At 42.4% G+C, this 11,386-nt stretch overlaps 2 protein-coding genes across 2 annotated transcripts; both read left to right on the top strand.

The window, feature by feature from the left end:
* The first annotated feature begins 321 nt into the window (after nucleotides 1-321).
* asb12a (ankyrin repeat and SOCS box-containing 12a) lies at nucleotides 322-2,739 on the top strand. The gene is made up of 3 exons (XM_039004749.1): nucleotides 322-393; nucleotides 1,273-2,041; nucleotides 2,295-2,739. The coding sequence occupies exons 2-3, from the start codon at nucleotides 1,279-1,281 to the stop codon at nucleotides 2,450-2,452; spliced, it is 921 nt and encodes a 306-aa protein (XP_038860677.1). The 5' UTR covers nucleotides 322-393; nucleotides 1,273-1,278; the 3' UTR covers nucleotides 2,453-2,739.
* Nucleotides 2,740-5,768: 3,029 nt separating this feature from the next.
* Nucleotides 5,769-10,518, top strand: LOC120057173 (APC membrane recruitment protein 1-like). Its single transcript, XM_039005649.1, has 2 exons — nucleotides 5,769-5,861; nucleotides 6,614-10,518. The coding sequence occupies exon 2, from the start codon at nucleotides 6,724-6,726 to the stop codon at nucleotides 9,505-9,507; it is 2,784 nt and encodes a 927-aa protein (XP_038861577.1). The 5' UTR covers nucleotides 5,769-5,861; nucleotides 6,614-6,723; the 3' UTR covers nucleotides 9,508-10,518.
* Nucleotides 10,519-11,386: the final 868 nt, after the last annotated feature.

The raw sequence follows: 11,386 nt of genomic DNA, 5'->3' as shown, positions 1-11,386 counted from the left end.
ACATACTGTATTACCCATTTCATATGTATATACTGTATTCTAGTCAAGGCCTATCCTTTATAACTACGGCGGTACGCATCTTTTTTTATTCATATGATGCCCATAATGTCTATACACACCATCATATAGATATATATATATTTATATTCCGGACTCTGACATTGTTCGTTCTTATATTTCTTAATTCCATTATTTTTATTTATGGGATTTGCATGTATTGTCAGCTATTACTGCACTGTTACTGCACTGTTTATAATTTACTAAATATGTGTACGCGACGCGTCCAATAAAATTTGATTTGATTTGAATGCGCGCGCTCACTGCGCGCGCTCACTGCTGTCTCCGCGACACGGCCCAGCCCAGCACTACATCGACTGTTGTTCATCTGTCAAGGTAACAAATGTTTGCCCGTTAGATAGTCATGTCACTGTTTGAAAATTGTCTCGTCTTGCAAGTATTGACAAAGACAATATGAGTTTCTCTGTGTTGTTGACTTGTCCCTAGCTAGCTAGATAACACAGCCGCATCGATTAGCATAGGTATGTATTAGTTAGCTAGCTAACTTAGCCAACTTAGCTAGTAAGCTAGCAAAGCTTGATGATGAACGGTTTTGACTGGCCTCTTCTTAAAATGTGATTTTAAACCTAATCTTAAATTAATACCAAAATATTTTTTTTGTTTTCATGAATTTTGACGATGTAGACAATTTTGACTTTGTGGCTGTGGTAACTAGTGGACACAGTTCTGACTAGGTGGAAGACAGCTACGACCGGAAGTTACTTTTTCGTAGTAGGTTAGAATAATTTACGCAGCAGGTTAGGATAATTAACGTAGCAGGTTAGGATAATAAGGTTAGGGAAAGGGTTCGTGTTTGGCTTAAAATGATCTCTGTGCTCACAGAAATAATCGGATATGGATTGTTAGTCAGGAAGTCAACTAACTAAGGTTAGCTTCTTCAGCAGTTCGTGTTTATAGTTATTTGCTAGCAAACATACAAATTTTTAGTTATTGTCAAAGATTATACCATCTATTGTTGTACATAACGTTAACTAGCTAGATTCCCTTTGGTGCAAATGTCTGCCGTATCCTTCGTCATAGAAAAATAGTTAACGTTAGCTAGGTAATGTTAGCTAGCTATCAACAGCCTTTTAACAACAAATAAATGGTACCAGTATAACTAGTTGATGCTCATCATTTTGTATAACCAACAGTGTGTGTATTATGGATATTATTGCTTTTATTATGGTGTTTTTCTTTCTTGTTTCGAAACAGATTTCTATGATCCAGTTTAAAAAAATTCTAGAAGAAAAAGACAACGGTGAAGGTCAACTGCTCCATCAGGCAGTGTCCAACAATGATGACAGACTCCTTGATGAACTGCTCTCTCAAGAAAAGTACAGAAAGTTCATCAACTGTAGGAGCGGCTGGGGTATCCCAAGAACACCTTTACGAATGGCTGCATCTAAAGGTCATCTCAGGTGTCTGCAGGTTCTGCTGGCCCACGGAGCAGAGGTGGACTGTCTAGACGTGAAGGCTCAGACCCCACTTTTCACAGCTGTCTGTGGGAAATACTTCAACTGTGTTTTAGCCCTCCTCAGGGCAGGTGCTAACCCCAATGGCAGCTTGTATAACAACTGCTCTCCGGTCCTGACTGCAGCCAGGGAAGGGGATGTTGAGATTTTGAAGCAACTTCTTAAACATGGTGCTGAGGTCAACTCCAGATCCAAAGTCTTGCTGTTTACATCAAGTGCCAGTGTTTCTAGTGGTCCCCTCTATCTGTCTGCTGTGTATGGACACTTAGACTGCTTTAAAGTATTGCTTCTCTATGGGGCTGATCCAAATTACAACTGCACAGATGCAAAACTACTGAGTAAAATCAAGCAGCCTAAGACCGTGCTTGAAATGTGCCTCAGACATGGCTGTGGAGTGGAGTACATCCAACTTTTGATTGACTTTGGTGCAAATGTCTACCTCCCCACTCTCATCATAGAAAAGTCCACAAAGCAGAATGAGGCGGTGGAGCTGCTGCTGCAAGAAAGAGGTAATGCAGGAGTTATGCTGTTGATGACCTTGGTATTCTATTGATTTATGGTAATGTTTTTATTGACATTAAACAAGCATCTCTGTTTTTTTTTTTTGTTGAATTGCTACTTGACAATACACTACTGAACTGCTTTGCTGACAGAGCAGCATTTGACTATTTGAATAGACTATTGAATCTGTGTATGTGTAATAAGCAGTTTTTCAAAAGTATTTTTTAACTCTAACTCAAATTCAATTGTTATTTTTGCTAGGTTTTCCCAAGTCCCTTGTATCACAGTGCCGACTTGCCATCCGAGCATACCTCAGGAAGATCAACAGAATCCAGTCCATTGACCATTTGGAAATGCCATCAAGCATGATAAACTTCTTGCAATATAAATCAGTCCCAGCAATTGCTATGCATCTCTGAGAAAGCATATATTGTCCCTATGCTTTTGCTACATGAAACATGATGCTTACTTTTTGCAAAACATTTCATAGTGATGTTGAAATAGTACACATTTATTGTCCTGCATTTGAGAATAGTTGTGTAATGTTTATTCTCAATGTTTTCAATAAATGATGCAATCATGTTTTTCATTTTCTTGTTTTATCCCTCTTCCATAATATATGTGGGAATTTTTTTGTAATACTGCAATGTCAGCATAAAATACAATGTACAGTAGAAATGACAACCATTAAAATGTCTTGAACTAATTTTGTATCAGAAAATATGTATTTTATTTTTAAACATTGTGCGTACACTATGTATGATAAAGTATTATATAATTATGTGCAAGGTGCTTTACACTTATAAATATCTGTGTACAAAATGTTAGGAAGACCTTCCTAATATTGAGTTGCACCCCTTTTGCCCTCAGAACAGCCTCAATTTGTCAGGGCATGTGTAACCGATGTGAAATGGCTAGCTAGGTAGAGGTGGTGCGCGCTAGCAGCCTTTCAATCGGTGACGTCACTTGCTCTGAAACCTTGAAGTAGTGGTTCCCCTTGCTCTGCAAGGGCCGCGGCTTTTGTGGAGCGATGGGTAATGATGCTTCGTGGGTGACTGTTGTTGATGTGTGCAGAGGGTCCCTGGTTCGCGAGTGGACGGACGTAAAGTTAAACTGTTACATTGATGCTGTTGACCCGGATCACTGGTTGCTGCGGAAAAGGATGAGGTTGAAAGGGGGGTGAGTGTACCGGATGTGAAATGGCTAGCTAGTTAGCGGTGGTGCGCGCTAATAGCGTTTCAATCGGTTACGTCACTCGCTTTGAGACCTTGAAGTAGTGGTTCCCCTTGCTCTGCAAGAGCCGCGGCCTTTGTGGAGCGATGGGTAACGACGCTTCGTGGGTGACTGTTGTTGATGTGTGCAGAGGTTCGCGCCCAGGGCGAGGGGACGGGCGTAAAGTTAAACTGTTACACATGGACTACAAGGTGTCAAGCTTCCACAGGGATGCTGGCCCATGTTGACTCCAATACTTCCCACAGTTGTGTCAAGTTGACTGGGTGTCCTTTGGGTGGTGGACCATTCCTGATACACACAGGAAACTGTTGAGTGTGAAAACCCTAGCAGCGCTGCAGTTCTTCACACTCAAACCAGTGCTCCTGGCATCTACTACCATCCTCTGTTCAAAGGCACACCTTTTGTCTTGACCATTCACCCTCTGAATGGCAGACATACACAATTGTATACATTTGGCAGACGCTCTTATCCAGTGCGACTTACAGGAGCAATTAGGGATAAGTGCCTTGCTCAAGAGCACATCGACAGATTTTTCACCTAGTCAGCTCGGGGTTTCAAAACAGCGACTTTTCGGTTACTGGCCCAATGTGCTTAACCACTAGGCTACCTGCAGCCCTTAGGAACAATCCATGTCTCAATTGTCTCGTGCTAAAAATCCTTTAACCAGTCTCCTCCCCTTCATCTACACTGATTCGAAGTGAATTTAACAGGTGCCATCGATAAGGGATCATAGCTGTAAAGATGGCGGACGCGGATGATGAAGTGGATTCTGAATCTAATGGCCTAGAATCAAGGAGAATTGGAAAATTGTCCAAAAGAAAGGAAAACGGAGCAAAGTAGAGTACAGTGAGAATGTTACTTCATATTTTGTAGTAGTACGGTTTGTAAATGAGGAGCAGCTGATCGAATTACCAAGCTTGAATCCATTTGAGATATCCAAACTGGTGGAGAGAGTGGGTAGAGATAAGGCTGTGAGGATCAAGAGTTTTGGTTTTGATTCGTTTGTGTTACTGCGGATCAGAAGAAACGTGTGCTGCGTCTCTCTCACCCAATTTGATAAGTTTGAAGTGTTGTGTGTGTCTCTTAGGAACAAGGCACCCCTCAAGGGGATTATGTCTGGCGTCTTGTGGGAAGTAGATTTTGAAGAGAGAAAAAATATTCCTGGAGTGATTGATGTACGTCGGATGAATTGTGTGGTGAATAAAGAAAAAGTTAAACCTATCTGTTCTTTTGTTTTTTGATATGGAGTCTCTCCCTACTCAAGTGCAGTTAGGGTATATTAACTACAGAGTTAGAGCATTTATCCCAAGACCAATGCAGTGTGATCATTTTAAAGTTTTTGGTCATGTGGCAAGTGTTTGCAGAAGGGAGAAGCCGAGATGTACAAGTTGTGGAAAAGATCATATGTGTTATAAAAGTGATGAAAATGTGACTTTGCAATTGTGGTGGGAACCATGAAGCCACATCTTTCAAATGCCCCACAAGGGTGAAAGAGAATGAGGTGGCCAAAGTCAGGGCTGTCCAGAGCATATCATATGCAGCTGCTGTTATAATGGTTTGAGGGTGTGAATGATGCACTTGAAGAGTCCATGGTGGTGGATAGGCCTTCACTGCTGGCTGCAGGGGTTGACTTTCACCAGCAGGATCCTGACTTTTTAAAGGTTAAGAAGGTGGACTTTGTGGTCTTTATAGCTATGGTGATAAATGGCACTGCCAAGGTGGAGAGAAGGTCCAGGAAGATAGAAATCATTGTGGAAGAGGCAGAGCGGTTCCTGGGGCTGAAAGATTTCTCAGCAAAGGAGTTACATGGAATATTGTCACAAGCTGTACTCTAGAACCTGAGAAGGGAGATATGGATAATTGAAATAAGGATGAAATGGGAGTTTTGTTTTGTCAATGTACATTTTTATTTGGGTGGATTAAGTTAGTTTCCATATCACGTATCGGTTTTCTTTTTACCTTGTTTTGATTTAAACCCATCTAGTTGGTGGCAGCAATACATGTTTTTGGTTTGTAGTCTGCCATAAAACCCACAGAAGAAGAAGGGATTCTAGTGTTCACCTGGTCAGTCTGTAATGGAAAAAGCAGGTGCTCCTAATGTTTTGTGCACTCGGTGTGTGGGTGTATATGTGTGTGTGTATATATATATATATATATACATATTATTGACGGAGGGTGTAACTGAAGCTATATAGAGCATGACATATTCCAGTACTAACAATTCAATTGAGCTATATTAGCCATGTAAGTGTGACAATGTCAAAGGAAATATATTGTCAGTCAGGAAACTATTTACTAAATGTTTTGTTGGCAAAATGATTCTAGATTGAGCATCCTCTTTGAATGAATTTGGGGGGTGTAAATGGTCTTTAGCAATCTAGAACTACCGGTAAAGATAAATCAGAGAGGAAGAGGCAAAGCCGCTCAATATATACTCTAGATCCTCTTTGGACCCCAGGACACACCCCGCTCTCACTACAACTACCAGAATTCAATGCGTACATTAACAAGAGGCTCAAGACTGTTTGTGTTCCACGACTGAAGAAGTGATTCGGATTTATTGTTTGTTATTCTGGCGTGTAGAAGCCCAACAAGGTCGGTTCATTTATATATCCCCCAACCACATAAGCCCTTATTGGAAATATAGCAAATTTTCCCTTCAATTTAATGCTTGCAGACAATGCTTGTCTCCTAGGCTAGTCAACGTGTATTTTCCAGCCATGCATTGCCATTGTTGCTAGCAAGTTAAGGGTGTAAAATGTTATTTAATTGAAGAAGAGCAAGCAAACTAGGTTAACACAACCAACTCCGTTTTCTTAATATTGCTAGCTAGGTCGATAACTTGCTGGTAGCTATCCTAGGCAGCCGATAGTGCTACATCCTTTTAGATTTGCGGGCCAGGCACAAGGTAACGTTAGTTAGCTTCCACTGCTAGCGACACATTGCTTTGTGGTCCCAACCTGACGACTTCTTGGTCAACGTCACGCATCTCTGTTTTCTCGTGTAGTGTATCGCATAAACAATTAGTATACATAATGATGTTGCTTCAAAAACAGGTGATTCATTGAAAGCTATCCCAAGCTAAAACAATTTAGGATATGTCCTGCTGTCTATTTTTTATTTCGCTGTTACTGTTGCACGTATATCAATGGTCAGTTTCCTTTATACTTTCTATGCAGATAGCATAACACTTGTTCTGAACGCTTTGCAAGGTAGATAGTTAATTACCTGTACGTGTGTTATTTCATCTGATGTAAAGAAAACCACCGTAAATAAGCCCAAAGTGATTAATGTAGGCCCATCACTGTTTGCACAGAATCTAATCCTTTGTTTGTCCTACGTTTCAGAAAAATGGAAGCAAATGGTTTTGGAAGATTGATTGCCAGCAGTCTTTGCACCTGATGGTGATACCATCATGCTCATATCTGTTCACTTCACCTTCCTGTAGATTGTTGCCATGGAGCACTGTGACGGAAATGAGCCAGCAAGTGATACAAAGCATTTGTCTGCTGGCTGTGAGCAGACGGCCATGGGTGACCAGGATTCACAGACTGAGGTGAAGCCTCCATCTGACATTTCTGATGCTGTACCCCTTGAGCATCAGCCATCAGGGAAACTGAGGAGGACTGCCTTAAGATTCTTTGGAGGACGCAAAAGCATCTGTGTTTTACCAAACTTCTTTGGGGGAAGGAACAAAAATCTGAACAAGTGGTCCTCTAAGAAGGGAGTCAGCAAGAGTAAAACTCATGATGGACTTAGCAAGGCAGACTGGGAGGACAGTCTGGGAATTGGATATGTCCCAGCAGGATATTTTGAGTACCACAGCCAGAAAGATACTGCTGGAAAGGCTTGTAGGGAATTTGGTCACCCTACTGGTGATCAGAAGTCATTCTCTCTCCCCCGGCAGAAAAAGGGTTTGAGAGAACTTTTTAACAGCATTAGGCATTGTAGGAAGAATAGAAATTTTGATTTTGAAAAAAATGAAATGGTTTCGAATTCTCATGTCTGCAACAAAGAGGTGCCTATTGCCCAGACTATCATTGACCAAAATGACACGGAGTGCCTGGGCAGTTTGTCTGAATCCAATGTGCCTGTTTCGGCAAACGTTGACAATTGTTTGACAATTGCTCCTGAATGTATTAATGTTGATGTCATAGTGTCTGAGAAAGACCTGGTGAAACAAGGGAGCCTGGATTCCCTGATAGGGGAACTGAAGAAAGGTGAGGATATGGTAGAGACACTCCATATAAACACAGAACCAGATTCTTTCCCGAAGACTAACCTAGAGTCTACTGTGAACGTCCAGCTGCCTACTGGCTCATCTCAGATGAGCTTGATGTTTGGTGATGTGGCCTCTCTAAAGAGTTTTGACTCGCTCACTGGCTGTGGTGACATAATAGCTGATCAAGATGACGGCAGTATTGCAGATTCTCAGGGCACAGTCTCAAGGGAAAGGAGTCGAAATGCAGGCAAAAGGAGTTCCTGTTATGTTACGTACCAGGGTGGAGGAGAAGAAATGGCCACCCCTGTTAAGGTGGACGGGGATTATCTCCACGACCTCTGGGGAAATGAGGTTGCAGAGGACGCTTGCTATACCCACAGCCAGGAAGAAGACTTTCTAGAGCACAGTGAAAGTCCTAGGATGACACCTGAAGAGCCATCTAGCTCCTATACCATGGACATCAGCAGCAACAGCAATGGTGCTCTTGGAGTTACAGAGACCACCCTTACATCTTCGGATGTCATGACCCCACAGAGCGAAAATCAAGTGTCAGTTCCTAACAGCGATGAGGGTTACTATGACTCTACCACCCCAGGACAAGATGAAGACGGACGTGACAAAGTTGACAGGATCAGGACCGATAGACTACCAAGGGACAGTTATAGTGGCGATGCACTGTATGAGCTTTTTGAGCCTGATGACAGTCTTATCAGTCCACCTTTTGAAAAAGCTAAGCTGCCCGTCTCTGATCCACTTGAGTTTTTAGACATGTCAGCTCAGTGTGGTGATGAAGATGTAAATGCTGTGTTCGCTCCTGAAACGGGTCTAATTGAAGAGGACAGGCTAACTGGGAATAGGGAGAAAATGCTTGGCACCCCTAAGTTGTCAGATGCAGTTTTTGGCACCTTTACCTCAACATGTCAATCACAAGAAATTGACTCTGAGCAAAACAAGCCACAGTCCCCACTGTTAAAAGGAAATCATGATCTATCTAAAGAAACAAAGAATGACTTGGAGGATGACCAGACAGTTTGCTTCTCCCAAGCCCTAGTGGACTTCACAAAACAATCACATGTTTATAGTAATTTAACTGAAAGCATGGGAGGCTCTGAGTCAAACTCTCCCTTTGCCCAAAACATGCAAGCCCTCCCAGCCATTGTCACGTTTGATGTCGTGGACATGGATAACGAGGGGGAATATGACCAGCAGATGGATATGGTAATGGAGGAGGAATACATCACGTCGCCTTATGAAGTGTTTGAAGAAAGCTACCTGCAAAAGGATGCGTTTGCTGAATGTGACTTACGAATGTTTGACCTCCTTGAACAGAGTCTCCTCAGTAATACTTGGGGAATCGCCAGCCTGCCACGTCACCTTAGCCTTACACAAGTCAATCGGTCGAGTCCACTGGCTCCTCTGCCGAGTCCTCTGGCCTTAAATAGGAGGAGTAGATCCCTGGACACGGAGAGCTTGGAGTTAGAGATGAATGACATGTATTTAGGGAGTGGGGCAGCACTAGCGTCTTGCCCTAGAACTGAAAGGAACTCGAAGAGAGTGTCCTCGCTTCACCGCAAAAATGATGGACACATTTCCACTTCAAAAAACAGGGATAATAGACAGATCATGTTTCCGTCATGGCAGCCAGAGACTGAGCGGACTGTAACGCACCCACGAGCAGTTGGGAAAAGAACAGAGCAGACGTACAGTCTCTATCAAACTCAAAACAGACACATGGTATCATTCAGTCAGCCTGTCAGTCGAGTCCCAAACTGTAAATCTCAACCGATCTCAGCTAGCAAAATGACTGACAGAGTATCCTGTAATTATATCTCTCAGATTACAGGACCGTTACATAGGCCATCTCATCTTCCTTTGCAATCAGAATCCTGTCGGCCCCATGCCCCCTATGGGAGATCAGTTAAGGCATCAGATGGTGGTGGTGAGGCCCTTTTTTACACATCGACCGTTAGCTCTCATCCTTACAATCAACACAATAAGATGCCTCAACCTTGGTTGTGAGTCTGGCAGTTCTGTAAGCAGGGCTCTAAACTAATTTAAAAAATGCAGGAGCACCACATAAAATGTAGGAACAGCAGAAATGTGATTTTTTAAATTGTTTCAGATACAGTATAGCCTAGCTACTTCTAAAGCACATGTTGTGCCCTAGAAACAAATATGAAACACTGTAAACACTTTTTTTATTATAAGAAGCAAAAATGTTGATATAAATACCTCATTTAAAATTAAGTCATTTGTGGAATATTAGGTCTCTACATCATGTAAATTCACTTTAACATTTAATGTTGTACACCGTCTCTTTAAGAGCATCAAGTTTGTTATGACATGCAAGACGTCATTCGTTCATTGTTATGATCATGGATCTCCTGAAGAAGCTATCCCTTTTCCTTTCTTTCTGTGCCCCCAAATGTTTGGATATACTGTTATCAGGTTGTTAGCTAGCTAGCTAATGAGGTATCAAACATGACTGAACAAGGTGTAAAACAAATGCGGTCCGCAAGTAGTTTTAGAACGTCCCGCGACATGGTTTATGAATGTAAAATGCGGCCTCCCAATCTGTGACAAAAAAAACAACAAACGTTGCACTGATAATATGGGTCAGCTCTTTTGAACTGTTTGGGCTAGAAACAAGCAGTTTTTGCTGTATTAATGGTGCAAGCATGACTCTTAATGAATCTGGACTCGGGGAAACGATAAGCCTTATTACAAAAATTATACAAATAAAATGAAATTATATTTATTTTGTTGCACTGGTGCTCCCAAATTAAAACTCCAGGTTGAGGTCGCACAGCAAAATATTTAGTTGCAAATGTGCACTTCAAAGCCCTGCCTGTAAGGCCAGTGGACTATGAGCAGCAGGCAGACTTCACCATTAAAGGAAGGAAAAACTGGATATGGTACACCCTGTTGAAAGTAACAAACACACAGTGCCTTCGGAAAGTATTCAGACCCCTTGACTTTTTCCACATTTTATTACGTTACAGCCTTATTCTAAAATTGATTTAAATCATTTTTTCCCTTTATCAATCTACACATAATACCCCATAATGACAAAGTGCAAATTTATGAAAATAAACGGCAATATCACATTTATAAAACTATTCAGACCCTTTACTCAGTACTTCGTTGAAGCACCTTTGGCAGCGATTACAGCCTCGAGTCTTGGGTATGACGCTACAAGCTTGGCACACCTGTATTTGGGGAGTTTCTCCCATTCTGCTCTGCAGATCCTCTCAAGCTCTGTCAGGTTGGATGGGGAGCGTCGCTGCACAGCTCTTTTCATATGTCTTCAGGGATGTTTGATCGGGTTCAAGTCCAGGCTATGGCTGGGCCACTCAAGGACATTCAGAGACTTGTCCCGAAGCCACTCCTGCATTGTTTTGGCTGTGTGCTTAGAGTCGTTGTCCTGTTGGAAGGTGTATGTTCGCCCCAGCCTGAGGTCCTGAGCTCTCTGGATCAGGTCTTTTCCTTGATCCTGACTAGTCTCCCAGTCCCTGTTGCTGAAAAACATCCCCACAGCATGATGCTGCCACCACCATGCTTCACCGTAGGGATGGTGTCCGGTTTCCTCCAGACGTGACGCTTGGCATTCAGGCCAAAGAGTTCAATCTTGGTTTCATCAGACCAGAGAATCTTGTTTCTCATGGTCTGAGTCTTTAGGTGCTTTTTGGCAAACTCCAAGAGGGCTGTCATGTGCCTTTTACTGAGGAGTGATTCCTGTCTGCCACTCTACCATAAAGGCCTGATTGGTGGAGTGCTGCAGAGATGGTTGTCCTTCTGGAAGGTTTTCCCATCTCCAAAGAGGAGCTCTGTCAGAGTGACCATCGGGTTCTTGGTCACCTCCATGACCAAGGCTCTTCTCCCCCTACTGCTCAGTTTG

Source organism: Salvelinus namaycush, chromosome 12 (assembly GCF_016432855.1).
Source record: "Salvelinus namaycush isolate Seneca chromosome 12, SaNama_1.0, whole genome shotgun sequence".
NCBI lineage: Eukaryota > Metazoa > Chordata > Actinopteri > Salmoniformes > Salmonidae > Salvelinus > Salvelinus namaycush.
Note: the sequence above shows the minus strand (reverse complement) of the source record. Positions and strands in the feature narration are given on the sequence as shown.